Here is a 24576-nt window from a genome sequence, read left to right as displayed (position 1 = left end):
CCCATCCGTTATTTATTTATATACACACATTATTTCTCTGTCTCTCTCCTTTTTCTCCCTCTGTCCCTCTGACTATACCCCTTGCCCATCCTCTGGGTTTTTCCCCCCTCTTCCTTCTCCCTGGGCCTCCTGTCCCATGATCCTTTCATATCCCTTTTGCCAATCACCTGTCCAGTTCTTGGCTCCATCCCTCCCCCTCCTGTCTTCTCCTATCATTTTGGATCTCCCCCTTCCACTTTCAAATCTCTTACTAGCTCAGTTAGTCCTGACGAAGGGTCTTGGCCCGAAACGTCGACTGTACCTCTTCCTAGAGATGCTGCCTGGCCTGCTGCGTTCAACAGCAACTTTGATGTGTGTTGTTTCAGTAAATTAAACCTGCTCATGATTTAATTTCAGATATTTTAAAGGCATCAAATCCAATCATTGGGTGTGGTACTGATTCTGTACCATTGAAACTGCACAGAGAAGACAATGCATGTTAGTGTTAATTGGTGGTCATGGAAAACTTCAGGATGAGATCAGGCATTAGCATTAAGTGGCCATGCCCTTAATTTAACACATCATTAAAGGTGAATCCTTGCCATTTAATGTACAGTTCAGGACATGTCCATTAGTCACTGGAAGATGTTTCCTGCTCGCCATTGCTGTCTACCATGCCTCCAACAGTGCCCTTAGGTCATCTGCAGGGTTATCAGCCAGGGACCACTATTCATTGATGTTTCGCTCCCCTAGCCCAAGTACATCTCCTGAGGGCAGGACATCTCCTTGCCGCCCCCTGCAGCTTTCAATGGGCTTAGTCGGTCCCCCAAATTCTGTCCTTCCTCAGCCACAGTCAAAAACTGTCCTTTCCTACCTCTTCAGCCAGCTCTCTGTTGGCCCTCCTGAGTCCCACGCCAGTCACTGCCATATCATGGAGTAACTTTGTCGTCGATGAGCCAACGAAGCCACACATCCTCCCTCCACAGGGTAGATGATGGTCTTTCAGCCGGCTGACGGGTCTGAGCACTTCAGCCTCTTCTGCTCATAGCCAGCCTCCACTCCTTCCTCCCTCAGGATGATTAATATTTTAGTGAGCTGTATATTCAGGGAGCTATCCCTCAACACGAACAAAAGTTTACTTTGGAATTCTGGAGGTCATGCTAAGGATCTTTCAGGTAGCCACCAGTATTTCAATATTCAGAGGAGTTCTATGTGGGATGTTCAACTATTGTAAATATGTACAGTAAGTCTGCAAAGTCCCCTAAGTATATTCTACATGTCAGTTAAGGTGGTGAGAATAGTCATTGAAACTGTAGTTAATCATTCACTATTCTGCGTTTTAAAGGTATAAAAGATTGTGTGGATTGAGGAGAAATAGATTCCCTTCAGAATATCAAAAAAACCTTTGTATCTTCCTGCTCTAGCTTCAATGTTGATTGGTTCAACAATCACAACAGATATTACTAGTAAACATTCTTTCAAAATAAGAAAACAGAACAGGAGGGAGCAGAATTTATTTTGTGTTAACCCTGTGGACAGATGTCCTTGCTGGATTTGGAATTCAAGCAGGTTTTCTTCAACGGTGGGAGAATACACACCCTTTCCTTCATGTGGCAGAGGAGATCCACCATTGCCATCCGCCCTTCAGCATCTGTATTTCCAACCCGAATTCTTCTCTTTGCCCGAGATGTGATAATCTCATCAGCCACATAGCAATCTACACAAGTGAACACCACAGGTTCAAACAGTAGAATTAAATTACATGTACATTAGAGACAAATTTAACAGTAACATCTGTCTCTGAAAATATAGTCACCATCCAAAAATTTAGTAGGATTTTAAGACAAATAGAAAACTGTTTCTATTTCTGGCTCTGATTCAACTGTTGATTAATCAGAACTTCACCCAAGCAATACCATCTAAGGAAACGTGCACAGAGCAGTACTGTGGAACTGCTACAAATAGTCTGCTTGATCACATCCTTTCAAATTGACAGTACCTGATCCAACACTGTTCCTGACCATTGCCATTGCACCCATTACTCGGATTCCTCTGGGTTTCAGGATTGAAAGTACCTGTATTTGGAGATAATTCAAATCATTAATAAACAATAGGTAAAATTTCAGAGACCTAGATGATCTCAACCTTGTAACATAAATGGCTTTGCTTTCAAGTAAATTGCTCCGGCTACTTAACTCCTGCACATCAGTTAACACGAGCTTAAAAATGAGATGAAACTTGAGTTAAGATAATTACAACTGATCAACTGACTTCAGATATTACTACGCCATTTGAGGCAATATACACATAGCATGAAAAGACCTTTCGACATAGCTTCACCAACAACTGTACTTGGACTTACTGAGAGGAGTTTTCCACTAAACATTACACACAAAACACTGGAGGAGGTCAGTAAGCGTGGCATGCTGAATTCCTCCAGCTTCTTGTGCGTATTGCTTTGATTTCCAGCCTCTGCAGATTTTCTCGTTTATGTTTCCGGTAAACATGTCTGAATGCAGACCCACAGTGCTGTCTGACAGTTTAAAGGCAACACCCACAGTGAACCGGAAATGCTTCTCCTAGTCATAGAACACTAGTCAGAAACAGGCCCTTCGGCCTATCTGAACTAATAATCTGCCTATCCCATCGACCCACACCCAGACCATAGCCCTCCATACTCCTCGCTAAATTTCTATCCAAATTTCTCATAAGTGTTGAAATCAAACCCCCACCCATCACTTCCGCTGGCAGCTCGTTCCACACTCTCACGACCCTCTGAGTGAAGAAGTCCCCCCCCATGATCTCCTTAAACATTCCACCTTTCACCCTTTACCCATGACCTCTTGTCGTAATTCAACCCAATCTCAGTGGAAAAAACCCACTTGCATTTACCCTATCTATAACGTTCAATTTCGTATATCTCTATCAAATCTCTCCTCATTCTTCCAAGCTCTAGGGAGTAAAGTACTAACCTATTCAACTTTTTACTATAGCTCAGGTCCTGAAATCCTGGGAACACCCTTGTAAATCTTCTCTGCATTTTTTCCAATCTTATTGACATCTCTCAATAACTGCACACAATTGTTAGAGTGAGTTTTTTTGGGTAGATGACTTGTTTACATTTAAATGACTTTGGCCACCAGACTTCTATTTGGCAAAGTACTGTGGATTGAGTCCACAACAATGCGCTTCCTAAAAAGGCGTGAATACCAGATGCTTCTGGTGCCGTAGTTTGACCTGATGTTGTAGTTTCGAAGACAGTATTATCTATACATTATAGATATTAATTGTCTTCTACGTTAGCACGTAAAATGCCAAATAAATCCTAAAGGCTGTGGACACCAACCCAGACATGTTGGTGTCAGAAGGAAAGGATGGTGTGACATTTTGTATATAGCTTCAAAAGGAAGCATTGTCTGTAACTTTTTAAGTAGCAATTGCCTTTGTGTATAGCATATAAATATCCAGCCCACACTGAGCTAGCAGACCTTTCTGTGGAAAGCGTCTCCGTCCGTAGATGCCTGCTGTACCTTGTTGTGTCGAATAAAGAAGCTGCTTTGTACCTACCAGTGACTCTGTCTCCCCAGTGATTTCATCCACGTTACAACAGTACTCCATATTATGCCTCACCTACATTTTATACAACTTCAAAATAACATCCTACTCCTGTAACTCAATACTTAATGTTCAAAGTAAATTATCCAAATACAAATACATTGCTACATACAACCTTGAGATTCATTTTCTTGCAGACATTCACAGTATATACAAAGAAATGAAAAATAATAATAGGCAAAAGTAGAGAACATGAGATGAGGAGACCTTGAAAGTGAGCCCATTGGTTGTGGAAACAGTTCAGTGTTGGAGTGAGTGAAGTTATTCCTTCTGCTTAAGAGTCTGATGGTTGAGGGGCAACAACTGTTCCTGAACTTTGTTTTGTAGGTCCTGTGCCTCCTGTACCTCCTTCCTGATAGCAGTAGTGAGAAGAGAACATAGCTTTCCTGTGACAGTGCTCCATGTACACGTGCTCAATGGCTGGGAAGATTTTATCCACAATGAACAGGGCCGTATACACTCTTTCTGTAGGATTTCCTGGGCATGCTGTTTCCATACCAGGCTGTGATGCATCCAGTCAATATATTCTCCACTGCACATCTACAGAAGTTTGTCAAAGTTTTAGATGACATGTCAAGTCTTTGCAAACATCTAAGGAAATTGAGGTTCGGCTATGCCTTCTTTGTAATGACACTTACCAAGTACAGATCCTCTGAAATAATAACACCGAGGAATTAAAGTTTCTAACCATCTCCACCTCTGATTTTCCATCGACAGCTAACTCAGACTCCAATTTCCTCCTTGGTCAATAATCTGCTGCTTGGTCTTGCTGACATTAAGTGAGGTTGTTGTTTGTGGCACCACTCAACCAGATTTTCAGTCTCCTCCCTATATGCTGATTCGTCGGCACCTTTGAATTGGCCAATGATAGTGGTATCATCAGCAAACTGAAATCTGTCATTGGAGCTGTACTTAGCCACACAGTGATAAGTATAAAGGAGTAGAGCAGGGGACTAAGCACACAGCCTTGTGGGGCACCTGTGCTGATGGAGATTGTGGAGGGAATGTTGGTGACAATGCGAACTGACTGGGGTCCGCAGGTGAGGAAATTGAGATCCCGTTGAGTAAAGAGGTATTGAGGCCAAGGCATTGGACCTTATTGGTTATTTTTGAGAGCATGGTATTATTGAATGCCAAAGTGCCTTTACAATTATATCCTACTGTCGTCTTCTTCGGCCGTCCCTTGATTTCGATGTTGACTGAGGCCTGGGCAAGGTTGTATGGAAGACCGGCAGTTGCCCTACTGTAACACCACTTTCAAGGAATTATGGACCTGTACTACCAGATCCCTCTGTTCCACTCTACCCGTCAGTGTCCTACCGCTCACTGTGCAAGTCCTACCTTGGTTGGTCCTCCCAAATCCAGTAGCTCACGCTTGTCTATATTAAATTACATTTGCCACTTTTCCAGCTGGCTCAGATCCCACCTCCCATATAGGACATTGTCAAAGGCCTTGCTAAAGTCTATGTAGTCAATATCCACTGTCTTGCCTTCATGAACTTCGACATAAATCTGCACTTTCAACAGATCTGTTAAAAATAAATCACACCTTTCAACCTCGGATTCTGCGCTGGTTTGGATTTTCTTCATTAGCACAAAATCATAGCTGCATATGCTGACATGAATAATCTTGTTCAGAATGGGAGTCATTGCTGTCCAAATGATACGTGGAGACATCAGTGCTGTGAGTATGGCTGATTTCACACACAATTTACAAATAGAATATCAAACTCAAAGAAAACAGTCAAAAACAGAGAGCACGTGATAAGATTGGGAAAAATACAAAGAAACACTTAATGACAAAGATTAATAAGGAAAGACAATACTATAAAGTCATGCTGGTAGAAATAGCAAGAGTTTCTACATATTTAAAAAGAAAGAAATTTAATAAAATGAGTGTTAGTGCTACAGAAAGACTCCAGGATTGACAATAAAAAAAGATGTCTTTGAGGATGCCTGGAACATCCCAGCAATAACTGTAAATCAGAAATTTGGAAAGGCGGCAAACTCAGGGGGCAGGATAAAATGCAATCCAAATGGCTACCGAAATTGTGCAATTGCTGGTTTGAATTTTCCAGAGTTCCCTAGATTTGGTGAAAATGGCATTAGCTTGGAAAATAAAAAACGTAACTCCCATGAAATTAAAAGGATAGACAGCATGCAGGAAACAAGCCAATTCATCGCAAAAAGTTTGAGTCTATTCTTAAAACATCATGGCTGTGCACTTAGAAAAACAAAGCATTCAGACAATGTCAACCGTTTTATGAAAGGGAAAGCATATTTGGCGGTTTTCTTCATTGCAGAGGAGCCTAACACTAGAGGGCATAGGTTCAGAGTGAGTTTTAAATGTGATCTGGGGGAGTATTTTTTTCCCACCCAGAGGGTGGTCAGAATCTGGAACACACAGATGGTGGTAGCAGAGTTGCCCAAAATTGAAAGCGCCTCTGGACAAGCATACAAATTGTCAAGGAATAGTGGGCTATAAACCACATGCTGGAAAGTGGGATTAGTATATCAAGATATGTGGTTGGCATGGATGTGGTGAATGGAAAGGCCTGTTTCTGTGAATATATTAAAAGGATAATAGCAACAATCACATAACTATATTATACATTAGCGTGGTGCTGTGAAACATGTCTAAACCTTACAGCACAACCATAAAATATGGAATTTACATATTCAACATACCAGTTTCCTTTCAAAGATGCAATGCCTTCCTGTAGACACTGTCCAATACTAACAGTGCTGGTATGGGAGAGATTAATTTGTAGAAATTATTTAACTTCTGAATGTTTATTCAGATGGAGGCTTGGTGAATGTTTCAGGAAGACAATGTAAGAATCAGAGTCTGGTTTGAAATCACTGGCATACGTTGTGAAATTTATTGTTATGCAACAGTAGTACATTGTAATACATAATAACTAAAATAGATTACAGTAAGTATACACGAGGAAATCTGCAGATGCTGGAATTTCAAGCAACACACATCAAAGTTGCTGGTGAATGTAGCAGGCCAGGCAGCATCTATAGGAAGAGGTACAGTCGACATTTTGGGCCGAGACCCTTCGTCAGGACATATATAAATACAGTAAGTATATATATTTTAAAATGTCAAATTAAGTAAGTAGTGCAAAATAGAGAAAAAAGTAGTGAGGTAGTGGTCATGGATTCTATGTCCATTCAGAAATCTGATAGCAGACGGAAAGAAGCTGTTCCTGAATCGTTGAGTGCATGCCTTCAGGCTCCTGTACCACCTCTGTGATGGTAGCAATGAGAACAAGGCATGTCCTAGATCACGTGGGTCCTTAAAGATAGATGCTGCCTTTTTGAGACATTGCTCCTTAAAGATGACCTGCATGCTGGGGAGGCTAGTACCCATGGAGCTGACTGAATTTACAACTCTCTGCAGCTTATTTCGATCCTGTGCAGTGGCTTGCCCCACACCTCATATCAGACAGTGATGCAGCCAGACAGAATGCCCTCCATGGTACATCTGTAGAAATTTGCAAATGTCTTTGGTGACATTCCAAATCTCCTCAAGCTCCTAATGAATGACAGCTACTGTTGTGCCTTCTTAGTAACTGCATCGATATGTTGGGCCCAGGATAGATCCTCAGCGATGCTGAGAACCAGGAACTTGAAATTTCTCATTCTTTCTGCTTCTGATCACTCTATGAGGACTGACGTGTGTTCCCTCATTTTATCCTTTCTGAAGTCCTCAATCAGTTCTTTGGTCTTACAGACATTGAGTGCAAGGTTGTTTCTGCGACACCACTCAACCAGCTGATTTATCTCGCTCCTGTACGCCTCCTCGTCACAGTCTATTGTTCTGCCAACAATAGTTGTGTCGTCAGCAAATTTATAAATGGCATTTGAGCTGTGTCTAGCCACACAAGTCATGAGAGTAGAGAGAGTAGAGCAGTGGGCTATGCAAACATCCTTGAGGTGCACCAATGTTGAGTATCAGCGAGGTGGAGATAGTATTTCTGATCCACACAGATTGTGGTCTTCCGGTACAGAAGTTAAGGATCCAATTGACGAGGGAGATACAAAGGCCCTGGTTTTGGAGCTTTTTGATCAGAACTGTAAGAATGACTGTGTTAAACGTTGAGCTGCTGTCGACTAACAGCAGCCTGATGCAAGTATTAGCATTGTTCAGGTGTACCAAGGCTGTGTGAAGAGCCAACCCACTGTAGACTAATTGTGGCGAAAGGGAAATTGTGGTGGGTCAGGTCCTGACTTAGGCAGGAGATGACTAGTTATAACTAATCTCTCAAAGCACTTCATTACAGTAGATGTGAGTGCTACTGGGTGATAGTTGTTAAAGCAGCTCACCCTTCTCTTCTTGGGCACTGGTATACTTGTCGCCCTTTTGAAGCAGGTGGGAACTTCTGTCTACAGCAATGAGAGACTGAAAATGTCTCTGGATGCAACGTCAGTTGGTTTCCACATGTTTTCAGACCCCTACTAGGTACACTATCAGGAGCTGTCTTCTTGCGATGGTTCAACCTCTTTCAAGACGTTCTAGCATCGGCCTCCGAAGCAGAGACCACAGGGTTACCGGATACTCAAGGATTTTCAGAGCTGTAGTTTTATTCTCTTAAAGTGTGCAGATTGGTGTGATGTCCTGTTTCTAACAGGAAGATCACAGTCTGGTAACAAAGTACGTTCCAAATTGGTGGCACAGGTAACATTTGGTCAGTGTTTCAGGTGCAAGTGCAAAATAGATAGGCACGGGTAAAGAAAGGAAGAGTTGGTGGAATGTGGAAGGGAGGGTGATAGGAAAGTGAAGGTATCAGGAGAAATAGAGTCATGGTGGCAAGGGAGTGAGAGAAGATAGGAGAGAAAATAAAAATTAGAAACATGCCAGTTTGAAAGAACAGACCTGATGCTCCGTTTCCCAATTTGCATTAAATCTCATTTACTCATCACTAGGACATCATTGAGAACAGCGAAGAGGAGGAATTTCTTTAAGCAGAGGCTACTGAGTCTCTGTAGGCTAAGTCGTTGTTGTTCTTCTGGTGTCTCGGGTGCCACTTCTTTAGTATTTGACTGTTATTTACGAGGCTGAGTTACTAGCTTGACACTCAACCCAGCACAGATGGAAAGTGTGCAGACAGCCGGCTGGATTCGAACCCAGGACCACTTACCCCGAAGTCTGGTGCGGATGCCACTACACCACCAGGTGGCTAGGCCAAGTCATTGTGTATATTTCAAGCAGAAGTTAATAGGTTCTTAATTAGTAAGGGCATCAAAGGTTTTGGGGAAAATAAATCAGCCACGATGGAATGGTGCAGAAGACTTGATGGACGAAAATGCCTAATTCTGCTCCTATGTCTTATGTTTAGTGGTCTTAATAATTATCAGCATTACTTTGCTAACAGCGCTATTTCTGACTGCATAGACTCGGGTCTCTTGAAAAAGGAGATGCAGCCTGGTGCTCACACCAGTAGGAACAAAAATTAAAGAAGCATGGCTGAGGCAAGTCATGGACCAACTTAAATAATCACCAGAAGATAGCTTGTACCTGGAATAGCCCAGCAACAGCAGCAGCTCCACATTTATCTCTGTGCATTCCTGCCATAATGCCACCTGCTTTGATGTCTGCACCACCAGTATCATAGGTTACTCCCTGGGAACAATTTTTTAATAAAAATATAAACAATTATGTAACTGGTATCAAATAGTCAATACAAATGTAAATCATTCCAAATCTTTTTTGAAATAAATTTGCCCAAATTGTTAATGATGACAGTTCGGTCATACAAAATACCCTAGGGTCCCACCAACTCTATACCATCTGAAAGTCTATTTGAGATATTAATTACTTAAATCAAGTAGTTACTTCATCCATTCCTAAATCCCTCATCCAACCTCTTCAAACAGGTGCTTGGGAATGAATGAAAGCAAAATACCAGAAACACAGCAGGTCAGACAAAATCTGTGGAAAAAGGAACAATTACCATTTCAGGGAAAAGGCCATTGCATCTGAGTGTTTCCAGCAGTTTCCAATTGTAATTTCAGTTCAGACCAATTAAATTATAATCATAAGATGTTTACCATTGCAGAGGGCTGGTATTAAAAATTAACTGAAATGATAAAAACATTGCAGTACCATTAAAACAATAAGGCATCAATTTTGATCCATTACACAGATTTATACCTTGCCAACAAGCAGGAGTGTTTTTTCTTTGGCACCTTCTCCATTATAGTCCAGTATAATAACCCGTGCCTGGTGACGTTGTACATCTGAAGAGATTTAAAGGAGGGAAAGAAAAACAACTATTTTTATACATCACCATTTAGTCCATTAAATGGCCACATACAGTAGAATCTATCTTGAGAATGCAAAACTAAAAATTTGCTTTGAATAGATCACTAAAAACTTTAACGACTTAAGTACCAGAATTACATTCCCAACACTTCAGATTGGAAGACCGACCCCCACCACCCCAGAATGAGGTAACAAAAAATTTTGCAGTGACTATCAGTCTTCACTATGACTTTGGAAACACTCTCGAAGATAAACACTGCCCTCAGCATCCACAGACACGTTAGTTCTCACTTTTGCCTCAAAAGGACCCGTCCTCTTATACTATTTTGCCTGATAATCACTTTTGAAATCTAATGCACGTTAACATCTTAACTTTCTTACACTCTGCCTCATTGCAGTTTTCCATTCTCTTCTGATTCTTTTGAAAGAAGGAAGTAACATTACTGAAATTTCCATGTGCAGAATTATAGGATCACATGATTAGAATAAAAACATCAGAATTCAACCACTCTGAAATTACAGTCTTATGGAGTGCATACAATTTGCTTTCATTGACTCCCAAATTCTAGTGCTATGAAATGTATAACAGGTTAAAAAGGAAATGTCAATTAATCACAACTTTATGGACTTGTAGTGGATTCTGTATAATTTGGAAGCCACAGAAATAAAGTGGATTAACAAAGATAGAGGCACAAGAGATTACAGATACAGGTCGACCTTCACTAATCCGACACCACTGGGACCTGAGGAGTGCTGGATTAGTGAAAATGCCAAATTACAGAAGGATCACATTAAGCATAATCAATGCCAGATTATTGAAGGAACCGGATTACAGGTAGTTGGATTAGTGAAGGTCAACCTGTACTACAACCTGAAACAGCAACCTGCTGGAGGAATTCACTGAGTTGATCTGCATCTCTGAGGGGTGAATGTTCTAACTCCTTCTGTCACTTTCAGGTCAAAACTCTCCATCAGAGCTGAGAGCGCAAAGGGCTAAGTCACAAGTTAAAGGTGAGTATGGGAGGTGAAAAGGCAAGGGAGGGGAGTGAGTTGGGAGACATTGACATTCTCTTTATCTGCCTCCATCATTCACTAGTTATTGTCTCCAAACTCTTCCCTGCCCCTCCCTTCCCTGGCACAACCTGCCCATCATGTTTCACCCTTCAGACCACCAATCACCTCCAGCTCCTTTCCCACCACTCCACCTCACCTCTGTATACTAGCATCTTCCCTCTCCACCCTCAGACCTGATTCAGGATCTTACCCTAAAGTGTCAACAGTTCTGCCTCCTGCCACCCCACAGATGCTGGTCTACCTGTGGAGTTTGATTGGTAGATTGCTACAATAGAAAGACCAAACTCATTGAAAGAATTCATTTCCTCCAGCATTGTATGTGTGCATTGCACAACTTGAACTCAGTAAGTCAGGCAGCATCAATCGAGGGGAAATAAACATTTGGCGTTTTGGCAGGGTGGGAAGAGGCAACTATATTGGATTCTAGCACATGGAGCAAGTGCAGCGTATCAAAACTACATTTTTTATTCAGAATGCAATTGAATGCATCAACTGACCTTTAGCACAGCGATTGACTGCCGCCAAGCATGGGTATTCCGCCTGCAGAGTACTTAAATCACAAGTCACTGAAACCTGGCAAAAAAAAAAAAAAATCACTTTAAACTAGCTTTAACTGAAAGTAAACTCTGATCAAAAATACACATCCTTATGAATAGCTAGATACCTATTAACTATATATACTATATCACTTCAAGAGCAGCTGCAGAAGATTTTCAACAGGGAGGGCGAGCAGCCAGAAGTTGTGGTGCACAAAGGTCAAAAGAGGGAGGAGGTCCTGCGCAGTGAGTATAGGGAGTTAGGGAAGAGGCTGAAGAGCAAAATGTCCGAGGTAGTCATCTCTGGATTACTCCCAGTACCATGTGCTAGTCAGGACAGGAATAGGATGATAGTACAGATGAACAAGTGGCTGAGGAAGTAGTGCAAGGTTTCAGATTTCTGGATCATTGAGATCTCTTCTGGAGAAGATATGACGTGTAAAAAAAGGACAGGTTACTCCTGAACACAGTGGGGTCTAATATCCTTATGGGCAGGTGTGCTAGAGCAGTTGGGAAGGATTTAAATTAATCTGGTTGGGGGATGGGAACCAGAGTGAAAGGGCTGGTGATGGGGCAGTTGGTGAACAAGTCAATGCGTTGTGTAGTGAGACTGTGAGGAAAGACAAGCAAATGATAGGGCAATATTGCAGTCAGTGGGATGAGTTGAAGTGTAACAAGAGAGCAAATTAGAAAAGGATGAATACAGGACTGAAAGTGTAATATTTGAATCCACGTAGTTTACAGAATAAGGTAGATGATCTTGTGGCACAGTTTGATATTGGCAGGGATCACTGAGTGGTAGCTGAAAGAAGATCACAGTTGGGAGCTTAACATTCAAATACACACATTGCATCAAAAGGATGAGCAGGTAAGCAGAGGGAATGGGGTAGCTCTTTTGCTAAAAAAGTGAAATCAAATCCTTCGAAAAAGGTGACATACGACTGGAAGATGTAGAATTCTTGCGGGTAGAATTAAGAAACTGCAAGAGTAAAGAGGCACTGACGGAAGTTATATACAACCCTCTGAACAGTACCCAGGATGTGGGCTTCAAATTACAAGAAGAGATAGAAAAGGCGCATACAAAAGGGCAATGTTACAAGAGTCGGGGTGGGGGGTGCGGGGAAGAATTTCAATATGCAGCTAGATTAAGAAAATCAGGTTGATGTTGGATCCCAAGAGAAAGAATTTGCAGAATGCCTACAAGATGGCTTTTTAAGAGCAGCTTGTGGTTGAGTCCACTAAGGGAAAAGCAATTCTGAATTGGGTGTTGCGTAAAGAACCAGATTTGATTAGGGAGCTTAAGGTAAAGGAATTCTTGGGAGACAGTTTAAGAGGGAGAAGCAGAAGTTAGATGTATCAGTATTACAGTGGAGTGAGGGGAATTACAGAGGCATGAGAAAGGAACTACCCAAAGTTGACTGGAAGGACACTAGCAGGGATGATGGCAGAACAGCAATGACTGGAGTTTCTGAGAGCTATTCAGAAGGTGCAGAATAGGTACATCCCAAAGGTGAAGTATTCTAAAGGGAGGATGAGGCAACCGTGGCTAACAAGGAAAGTCAAAGACAGCATAAGAGCAAAAGGGAAGGCATTTAATATAGCAAATAATAGTGGGAAGTTGAAGATTGGGAAGTTTGTAAAAACCAACAGAATGCAACTAAAAATAAAAACCATAAGGAGAGAAAAGATGAAATATGAAGGGTATCTATCCAATAATATAACAGAAGATGTCAGCAGATTTTTCTGATACATAATTATTTATTTTATTTTAATTTTTGAGATACAGTGCAGAATAAGCCCTTTCGGCCCTTCGAGCTGCGCCGCCCAGCGATCCCCTGATTTAATCCTAGCCCAATCACAGGACAATTACAATGACCAATTACCCACCAACCACTATGCCTTTGGAATGTGGGAGGAAATCAGAGCACCCGGACGAAAGCCACGCTTTCATGGGGAGAACGTACAAACTCCTCATGGGCAGTGGAGGAAATTGAACCCAGGCTGTCTGCACCGTCAAGCGTTGTGCTTACAATCACGCTACCATGCCGCCCAAAAAGATCACTAGTACTGATCTTTCAGGAATCATTAGATTCTAGAATGGTTCCAGAGGACTGGATAATTGAAAATGTTACCTCAATCTTTAAGAATGGAGGGAGGCAGAAGAAAGAAGATTACAGAAGAGTTGACACCTGACTTTAATGGTTGGAAAGATGGAGTCAATCATTAAGGATGTGGTTTCAGGGAACAAAGAAAATAGGCCAAAGTCAGTATGATTTCCTTAAAGGGAACTCTTGCCTGGCAAATCTTTTAGAATTCTTTAAGGAAATAACAAGCAGGATATAAAAGAGAGACAGTGGATGTTGTATACTTAGAAGGCATTTGACAAGGTGCCATGCATGAAGCTGCTTAACAAGTTTAAAGAGAATTACAAGAGAGACACTAGCGTGGATAGAGCACTGGCTGGTTGGCAGGAGACAGAAAGTTTGAAAAAGGGGAGCCTATTTCGGTTGGTTGCCAGTGACAAGTGGGTCCACAGGGATCAATATTGGCATCACTTATTTTCACATTGTAAGACCAAAAGAGATAGAAGCAGAATTACACCATTTGGCCCATCGAGCCTACTCCACCATTCCGCCACAGCTGATCCAATTTTCCTCTCAGCCCCAATTTCCTGCCTTCTCACCATGTCCCTTCATGTCCTGACCCATCAAAAATCTATCAACCTCTGCCTTAAATATACATAAAGACTTGGCCTCTACTGCTGCCTGTGGCAATGAATTCCAGGAAACATTCTCTCCACATCCACTCTATCAAGGTCTTTCACCATTCGATAGGTTTCAATGAGGTCACCCCTCATTCTTCTGAATTCTAATGAATACAGACACAGAGGCAAACACTTCATATGATAAGGCATTTAATCCTGGAATCATTTTTGTGAACCTCCTTTGAACCCTCTCCAGTTTCAGCACATCCTTTAAAAGATAAGCGGCCCAAAACTGTTCACAATACTCCAAGTGAGGCCTTACCAGTGCCTTATAAAGTCTCAACATTACATCCTTGCCTTTATATTCTAGTCCTCCTGAGGATCATATTATGATTACTTGACCCCAAGGGTTCTTTTACTTTAAGCTCTCTAATCAATTCTGGTTTAGTGTATAACACCCAATCCAGGATAGCTGATCCTCTAGTGGCTTCAACCAAGAGCTGCTCTAAAAAGCCCGCTCGTAGGCAATCTAGGAATTACCCCCCTAGAATCCGGCAACAATCTGATTATCTACCTGCATGTTGAAGTCCTCCACATGGCTATTGTAACATTGCCCTTTTGGCTGCATTTTCTATTTCCCATTGTAATTTGTAGGCCACATCCTTACTACTGTTTGGGAGTCTGCATACAACTCCCATTCGGGTCTTTTTAACCTTGCAATTGCTTAGCTCTCTCCACCATTCAACACCTTCCAGCCCTATGTCACCTCTTGCTTATGAGTTTTTTTTTAACCAACAGAGCAACGCCGTCACCTCCTGCCTGTCCTTACAGTGTGTATCCTTGGACATTTAGTTCCCAGCTATACTCTTTCAGCCATTAGTGATGTCAACATCATACTTGCCAATCTGCAACTGTGCTGCATGTTCGTCTACCTTATTCCGTATACTGCGTATGTTCAAATACAACATCTTCAGTCCTGTATTCACCCCTTTCGAATTTGTCTACTTTATACGTTGCTACTCACACTGTTGACTGCAATTTTGCCCTATCAACAGCCTCTCCTCACTACATATAGCTTCTGTTTGTAAACCAGCACTATTCTCTGCCTTTCCTATTATACTTCTTGCATTGAAATATATGCAGCTCAGGACAATAGTCACACCATGCTCAAACTTCTGATTCCTGATTTTGTCTAAGGTCTTACCAAGATCTGTCTCCACAAACCTCTCCACTGTTCTGGCACTCTGGTTCCCATTCCCCTGCAATTCTAGTTTAATGTACAGCATTAACAAACCTTCCCACTTGGATATTTGCCCCCCTCCAGTTCAGGTGTAAGCTGACACTTCTGTGCAGGTCCCACCTTCCCTGGAAGGGAACCCAATGATCCAAAAATCTTATGCTGTCCTTCCTACACCAACTCCTTTGCCACATATTACCAACATCTGCCTCCATAACCTTTCCTCTAACTGTTCTGGCACTCCGGTTTCCATCCCCCTGCAGCTTTGCTTTAAACCTCACCGCACAGGATTAACAAACCTTCCTGCTAGGATTTTAGTTCCCCTCCCAGTTCAGGTGCAAACCATCCCTTCTGTACATGTCCTACCTTCACTGGAAGAGAGTCCAATGATCCAAAAATCTTATGCCCCCTCCCCCCCACCAATTCCTTAGCCACGTATTAAACTGTACAATCTTCCTAGTACTGGCCTCACTAGCACATAGCACATTCAGCAATCCTGAAATCACAACCCTGGAAGTCCTGTCCTTTACTTAGCACATAACTCCCTGAACTCCCCATGTAGAACCTCGACACTTGTCCTGCCCATGTCATTGATACCTACGTGGGCCAGGACCTTGGGCTGTTCACCCTCCCACTTTAGAATGCTGAGGACTTAATCTGAGATATCCTGAACCCTGGCACCCGAGAGGTAACATAACATCTGGGAATCTCATTATTGCCTAGAGAACTTCCTGTCTATTTTCCTAACTAATGAATCCACTATCACCACAGTATACCTCTTCTCCCCCCACTTCCCTTCTGAGTCACAGTGGCAGACTCAGTGCCAGAGATTCACCCACCGCAATGTTCCTCTGTGAGATCATCTCCACACTACCCCCCGTCCCCTGTACTGATCCACTGCTGCCTTTTATCCTTGAACAACGGACCTGATTGAAAATTCCTCATCTCAAAGCTTACAATGTCTGGATGGCCACTGGTCAAGGCTCTTTATAGTCAAAGTCTATACAAAAACAATTTAAATGACAGAATTTATGGTTTTGTGGCCAAGTTTTCAGATGATACCAAAATAGATGGAGGGACAGGTAGTGTTGAGGAAGAAGGGAGCCTGCAGAAAGACTTGAACAGATTGGGAGAATGGGTAAAGAAATAGACAATGGAACATAGTGTAGGAAAATGTATAGTCATACACTTTGATTGAAGGAATAAAGGTGTTGACTATTTTCTTAACGGGGAGAAAATCCAAAAAAAAAAGATGTACAAGGAGTCCTTGCGCAGGATTCCCTAAAGGCTAATTTGCAGGTTAAGTCAGTGATAAGGAAGGAAAATACGATGTAGCATTCATTTAGTGTGTACTAGAATATAAGAGCCAGGATTAATTACACTGCACTTGGAGTATTGTGTCGGCACGTGGCCAAGTGGTTAAGGTGTCGGTCTAGTGATTTGAAGGTCACTAGTTTGAGCCTCAGCTGAGGCAGCGTGTTGTGTCCTTGAGCGAGGCACTTAACCACACATTGCTCTGCAACGACACTGGTGCCAAGCTGTATCGGCCCTCATGCCATTCCCTTGGACAACATCGGTGGCATGGAGAGGAAAGACTTGCAGCATGGGCAACTGCCAGTCTTCCATACAACCTTGCCCAAGCCTGCGCCCCGCCCTGGAAACCTTGCAAGGCGCAAATCCATGGTCTCACGAGACTAATGGATGCCTATAAACTTGGAGTATTGAGCAGTTTTGGGCCCCTTATGTAAGAACAGATTTGCTGAAATTGAAGAGAGTTCACGAGATTGATTCCAGGAATGAGAGGGTTAACATATGAGGAGTGTTTGATGGCACAACCTCAGAACAGAGGGATATCCATTTAGAACATAGATGAAAAGGAACTTCTTTAGCCAGAGGTGAATCTGTGGAATTCATTGCTACATGCAGCTGTGAATTCCAAGTCTTTGGGTTGATATGTTCTTGATTAGTCAGGGCATCAAAAGTTACAGAGAGAAGGCAGGAGAATGGGGTTGAGAGGGATGATAAATCAGGTATGATGGAATGGCAGAGCAGACTCGATGGGCCGATAGCCTAACTCTGCTTAATGTCTTACTATCGTCATATATAGTTTATAAGAAATTTATTTATTTATTTATTTTTTAACGTTTTCAACAGGATTAATTCACTTCACAATCCAGAACAGAACGATATAAAAAGCAACTCAATTTAAACCAGTACCAAATATTTTAAAGCTACTTGGTAAATGAAAACAAGGGTACTCATTTCTGCTGCAGATAATTGGGGGAAAATAGGGAACTTTTGACCACTTGGAGAAAAAAATAAACCAAGTACATGTCCTCAAATGTATTTCGAGTATGGTGGAAGCAAATTTAACAGTATTTTTCTTTTAAATACACGCGAGGATAACTCTGCTGAGCATTGGAGAAAGCAGGAAATTGGAGCTAATTGGACAGCTCCTTCAACTGGCATACGTAGGCAGAGTCAAGTTGCTCCTATGCTCTGATTTCAGGAATGTTTCATAAAGTGCATGAAAGCAAAAAGTAGATTTTTCAATTGCTTCAGAACAAACATTGTGCTGAAGTCAACACTCACTTACAGTGACAACAGAATTATGAAAAATATTCTGAACGTAGTTAGCCACTTTTGGAGCAGCCATTCGCTCTGGGTCAGAACCACCAATATCTCTGCACACAGTCCTGGAAAGAGATAACTTAAAGTCAAATTAGTTGGTAGATGCAGACAGCTCATTAAAACAGTGGTTCCCAATCTGGGGTTCACGGATCCCGCTGCTAATGGTAGAAATGTGTGGTATAAAAAAGGTTGGGACCCCCTGCACTAAATGAACATTTACAAGGAACCACACGAATCTCTGGACTTCCAGTTTCATAACTTTAATGATCAAATTTGTAATGTGATTCAGTGTTAAACAATTTAACATAAATCCTTTAAAAGTTTTTACTTTGGACAGAGGATCATCTCAACCGAGTGAACTGAAGTGACAGTATTTTTGAAATACGCTTAGAACAAGATCAAAGTTGCCAAATTACGCTACACAGGACTTTCTTCATGTTAAATGTAAAAAAAAACCTTCATGCAGTTATGCCATTTTAATCTAAAGAAACGAGATATCAGTTTGCTAATAAGTTTGTTTTTAATGGCTGTTTCAATGTTGTCTATTCTTGGTAATTTTATGGCCCTTCAGTAGTTCTTACCTGCCCATCTCCAGTGCTGACGCCAGTTTCACAAGTTTCTTCGCTTCCTCCTCACTGGGCGCCCATACACCTAGATAATCTACTTTATTAGACTTCTCTTTTTGGGCTTCATATATTTCCAATGGCTGCAATATAACATGGGAACAGACTTAGTAAATCAGCAAAACATTCTGAAAGTAATTTAAATGGATCATAGCATATCACATCAACCAATTTATGACAGATGTAAAAATGTTTTAATTTAGCACTCTGTTTACAATAAAGATATATTCCAAGGAAACATCCCCCCCTCCATCTCTCTCCAAGATTATCAATCATTACTTTAATAATTACTACACAGAACAACTCAGATACTGCGAATAATTAAAGTAGATGATAGATAATTAATTTTAAGTAGAATTGTTTCCGTATCTACAGATACTACCTGATCCAAATGTTGTGCATTTAATATTTCAATAACATTTGAGTAACCTTGTGAGTAACGATGTGTGTGTATATGTATGTATATATATATATATATATATATATATATACACACACACACACATATATATACACACACACACACACACACACAGTACTGTTTGGGTAGGCCCATTGTCTCTTGTCTGCTCCTGTCCTACTGAACTTGTGTCCTCATTTCGATTCCATTCTAAACACCTTGATTCAGTCTCTTCACACCTACATCTGCGACACTTCTCATGCTCTCAATCTCTTCAGTAATTTTCAATTCCCTGGCGCTGCACATCTTCAGCATGGATGTTCAGTCCCTATACACTTCTATCCCCGTCAGGAAGATCTCAAAGCTTTCTGCTTCCTTCTTGACAAAGGACCAACCAATCCCTCCTCCATTGGCTGAACTGGTCCTCACCTGAACAATTTTTCCTTTGGCTCCTCCTACTTTCTCCAAACCCAATGGGTAGGGATGGGCCCAAGTTATGCTCACCTCTTCATCAGCTACATGGAACAGTCTATGTTCGAAGCCTTCCCCAGACATACTCCACAATTCTTCCTCCACTACACTGGGGACATCATTGGCACTGCTTCATGCACCCATTCTGAGCTTGACAATTTTATCAATTTTGCCTCTAGCTTCCACCCTGCCCTTAAATTCACATGGTCCATCTCTGACCCCTCAACCACATCTCTTCCATTTTGCATATGTCTGCCCTCACCCAATCCTCCCACCACCCTAACAGGGATAGGGTCCCTCTTGTCCTCATCTATCACCTCATCAACCTCCACATCCAGCACATAATTCGCTGTAACTTCTGCCATCTCCAACAGCATCCTACACCAACCACAGCTTTCCCTCTCCCCCCACTTTCTGCTTTCCACAGGGACTGCTCCCCGTGAAACTCCCTAGTCCATTCATCTCTCCCCACTGATCTCCTTGCAAGCAGAACAAATGTTACACCTGCACCTACAGCACCACCCTTGCTACCATTCAGGACCTCAAACAGTCCTTCCAAGTGAGACGACACTTCACCTGAGTCTGTTGGGGATCTATTAAATTTGGTGTTCCCGTTGTGGCCTCTTATATATCGGTGAGAGCTGACGTAGATTGGGGGGAACACTTTGCCGAACACTTACACTCTATCTGCCAGAAAAAGCGAGATCTCCCAGTGGCCACCCATTTTCATTCCACGTCCTATTCCCATACGTCCATCCATGGCCTTCTCTACTATCATGATGAGGCCACACTCAGGTTGGAGGAGCAATACCTTACATTGCAATCTGGTGGCATGAACATTGATTTCTCAAACTTCTGGTACTGCCCCCCACCTTCTCTCTATTCCTCATCCCCTTTTCCATATATATATATAACCATATAACAATTACAGCACGGAAACAGGCCATCTCAGCCCTTCTAGTCCGTGCCGAACTCCTAATCTCACCTAGTTCCACCAACCTGCACTCGGTCCATGACCCTCCCTTCCTTTCCTGTCCATATATCTATCCAATTTAACTTTAAACAACAACATCGAACCTGCCTCAATCACTTCTGCTGGCAGCTCGTTTCACACAGCTACCACTCTCTGAGTAAAGAAGTTCCCCCTCATGTTACCCCTGAACTTCTGCCCTTTAACTCTCAACTCATGTCCTCTTGCTTGAATCTCCTCCACTCTCAACAGAAAAAGCCTAACCATGTCAACTCTATCAATCCCCCTCATAATTTTAAACACCTCTATCAAGTCCCCTCTCAACCTTCCACGCTCCAAAGAATAAAGACCTAACTTGTTCAACCTTTCTCTGTAACTTAGGAGATGAAACCCAGGCAACATTTTAGTAAACCTCCTCTGTACTCTCTAAATTTTATTGACATCTTTCCTATAATTCGGTGACCAGAACTGTACACAATACTCCAAATTTGGCCTTACTGATGCCTTATACAATTTCAACATTACATCCCAACTCTTATACTCAATGCTCTGATTAATAAAGGCCAGCATACCAAAAGCTTTCTTCATCACCCTATCCACATGAGATTCCACCTTCAGGGAACTATGCACCATTATTCCTAGATCCCTCTGTTCTACAGCATTCTTCAATGCCCTACCATTTACCATGTATGTCCTATTTTGATTAGTCCTACCAAAATGTAGCACCTCACATTTTTCATAAGAATGCTGTAGAACAGAGGGATCTAGGAATAATGGTGCATAGTTCCCTGAAGGTGGAATCTCATGTGGATAGGGTGGTGAAGAAAGCTTTTGGTATGCTGGCCTTTATTAATCAGAGCATTGAGTATAAGAGTTGGGATGTAATGTTGAAATTGTATAAGGCATTGGTAAGGCCAAATTTGGAGTATTGTGTACAGTTCTGGTCACTGAATTATAGGAAAGATGTCAATAAAATTGAGAGAGTACAGAGGAGGTTTTCTCTCACTTTATCTCCTTGCCTGCCCATCGCCTCCCTCTGGCGCTCCTCCCCTTTTTTCTTCTTCATGGCCTTCTGTCCTCTTCTATTAGATTACCCCTTCTCCAGTCCTGCATCTCTTTCACCAATCAACTTCCCAGCTCTTTACTTCATCCCCCACCCCTCCCGCTTCACGTATCACCTTGCGTTTCTTCCCCCCCCTCACCCTCTGATTCCTCATCTTGTTTTCTCTAGTCCAGCGCAAAACATCGACTGCACTCTTTTCCATAGATGCTGCTTGGACTGCTGAGTTCCTCCAACATTTTGTGCGCGGTACTTGGATTTCCAGTGTCTGTAGATTTTCTCTTGTTTCTGATATCTCCTCCTTTTTCTTGATCTATCTTGACCTCTGGAGACAAAGTCAACCAGATATCCTTTATAAACTACTGATTCCCATGGTTACCTCGACTATACCTGTCCCCACTCTAACTCCTATAAAAATGCTATTCCCTTTTCTCACAGTTTCTTTGCCTCCACCACATCTGTTCCCAGGACGTAGCTTTCCGTTCCTCCTTTACTACTGATACTGCCCTCACCCACATTTCCTCCATTTCGTGTACATCTGCGCTCACTCCATCTTCCTGCTCCCATAATAGTAAGAGTCCCTCTTATCCTTATCTACCACACCATCAGCCTCCACATCCAACATATCATCCTTCGCAATATCTGGCATCTCCAAAGAAATCCTACCACTAAACATCTTTACCTCCCCAACCCCTCCTCGCTTTCTGCAGGGATCACTCCCTCCATGATCCCCTTGTCCATTCGTCCCTCCACACTAATCTCTCTCCAGGAACTTATCCCTGCAAACAGCCTGAGTGCTACACCTGCCCATATACCACCTCCCTTGCATTCATTCAGAGCCCCAAACATTCATTGCAGGTGAGGTAACACATCACCTGCAAATCTGCTGGGGTCGTCTATTGTGTCTGGTGCACCCAATGCGGCCTTTTCTAGTGGTGAGATCTGTTGTAAATTGGGGGACCGCTTCGTTGAACACCTTTGAACCATCTGCTAGAAATGGGGCTTCCCAGTGGCCAAATATTTTAACTTTGATTCCCATTCTGATGTGTCGATCCATGGCCTCTTGTGCCAAGAGGAGTCCACCTTCAGCATGGAGGAGCAACAGCTTACATTCCACCTGGCTACTCTCCAATCTGATGGCATGAACATCAATTTCTCCTTCTGATGAATAAATTTCACCCCACCCCTCCTCTATTCCCCACTCTGACCCTTCTCTAATTCTCATCTGCCTATTACTTCCCACTGGGTTCTCTCCTCCTTCCCTTTCTCCTATTGCTCACTCTCCTCTCCCATCAGATTCTTTCTTCTCCAGCCTTTGGGCTTTCTCACCCACCATGCTTCACCTATCATCATCCAGCTAACCTTTTTCCACTCCCCCCACCATTTTATTCATGCATCTTCCTTCTCAGTCCTGAACAAGGGTCTCGGCCTGGAACATCGACTGTTTATTCATTTCCAAAGATACTACCTGACCTGCTGAGTTCCTCCAGCTTTTTGTGTGTTGCTTTAGATTTCCAACATCTGCAGACTTTCTCATATCTGATTAAGCATTCTTGTTTGTTTAAATAATTATGGGCTTTATATGCAAAAATATGTCAATTGCATACATCACTCTACCACATGATCTGTGGCACCTCAAACTACACCTGCAGTTTTGGATTCCCGTGTTTCACTTGAATTAATTCAATGTTTTGAAGTTACAAAATAACACCAAGTACCACCAGCATCTTGTTTTTAACCTACAAGCAAAGAGTAACCAATTTCTTCCTCCTTATGCAGTTCTGACTGGGAACAGAATTGTGGAGTTCATTGATGGAGGAAAGTCATTTAGAGGTAAATCCTTCCTGATAGAACAACTGCAAACTAATGATACCATCTTTTGGCTTAACAACAAATGGTGTAAAATTATTCAGCTAAATGCTGTACTTACAACATACAAAGCATGTAGAGCTCCAAGCACAGTGACCAAGGAAGCATCTTTGAACAATCCTTCTGGGGGACACACCAGAATGGGCTTTACCATGCCAGCCTTCAGAGCACTGGGGAACAGAATCAAAAGAAAGTTTCATACATGTTGCTAACCTCATGAAGTGTGAATCATTAATAGGAACTAACAACTGTCTCACTTTTACAGTGCAAGTATGAATGGCGGAGGGAGATACAACACAAAATTCCTTTTGAAATATGTTGGACTTCACAACAAAATGTACCAGCCATTACAGTCAATGTTTGAAGTAGCGAGCGAGAGTGACATCTTGCAAGGGCGGGAGCCATTTGGAAACCACAAGTCTCATCAGGAGTGAGTTATTTGAACCAATTAAAAGAAAGGAGGCGTTAAGTGGAGTGATCATTATTGGAGCGGGGCAGTGTTAAGAGTAGTCTGGCTTTGGCAAGAACAGACATAGGCTCTCAGTTTCCAGTATGTGTTTTTTTTTCTGTTAGTACACAGCTAGTGTGCTAAGAACAGGTCCAGAGTTGGCGTTATGTTCCTTGTACAAGATGTGGGAACTTTGGGAGACCAGTCTCCCAGAGAAATACATCTGCATGAAGTGCACCAAGTGCAGCTCCTTAAAGACTATGTTAAGGAACTGGAACTACAGCTGGATGAACATTAGCTGATACAGAAGAATGAGGTGATAGACAGGAGCTACAGGGAGGTAGTCACCCCTAAGTTGCAGGAGGCAGGTACTTGGGTGACTGTCAGTAGAGGGAAGTGGAACAGGCAGCCAGCACAGTGACCCCTGTGGCCGCTCTCCTCAATAATACGTGTACCACCTTGGATACCGTTTGGGGAGGGGGGGGGAAAAAGAGGGGGTGGAAGGGAGGGGAGTGGTGGACACTACCTATCAGGGAGAAGTCACAATTAGCAGATCATCGGCACTGAGTCTGGCTCTGTGGCTCAGGAGGGAAGGGGTGAGAAGAGGTGAGCTGTAGCGATTGGGGATTTGTTGGTTAGGGAAACAGAGTGGGGAGGGGGGAGAAAAGGCTCTGTAGACAAGAAC

General features: G+C 42.4%; 1 protein-coding gene across 1 annotated transcript in view; it reads right to left on the bottom strand.

The window, feature by feature from the left end:
* LOC140201766 (putative aminopeptidase W07G4.4) overlaps positions 1–24576 on the bottom strand; it is a 73844-nt gene that overhangs the window by 5524 nt on the left and 43744 nt on the right. Inside the window, exons 6-13 of the mRNA XM_072266396.1 lie at positions 23505–23613; positions 18632–18756; positions 18016–18115; positions 11440–11515; positions 9758–9843; positions 9122–9226; positions 1979–2054; positions 1578–1696 (exon numbers count right to left, since the gene is read on the bottom strand). Of these exons, the coding sequence (XP_072122497.1) occupies positions 1578–1696; positions 1979–2054; positions 9122–9226; positions 9758–9843; positions 11440–11515; positions 18016–18115; positions 18632–18756; positions 23505–23613 (796 nt within the window). The remainder of the gene's footprint in view (positions 1–1577; positions 1697–1978; positions 2055–9121; positions 9227–9757; positions 9844–11439; positions 11516–18015; positions 18116–18631; positions 18757–23504; positions 23614–24576) is intronic.

Source organism: Mobula birostris, chromosome 8, assembly GCF_030028105.1.
Source record: "Mobula birostris isolate sMobBir1 chromosome 8, sMobBir1.hap1, whole genome shotgun sequence".
NCBI lineage: Eukaryota > Metazoa > Chordata > Chondrichthyes > Myliobatiformes > Myliobatidae > Mobula > Mobula birostris.
This window is presented reverse-complemented; position numbering and strand designations above follow the sequence as displayed.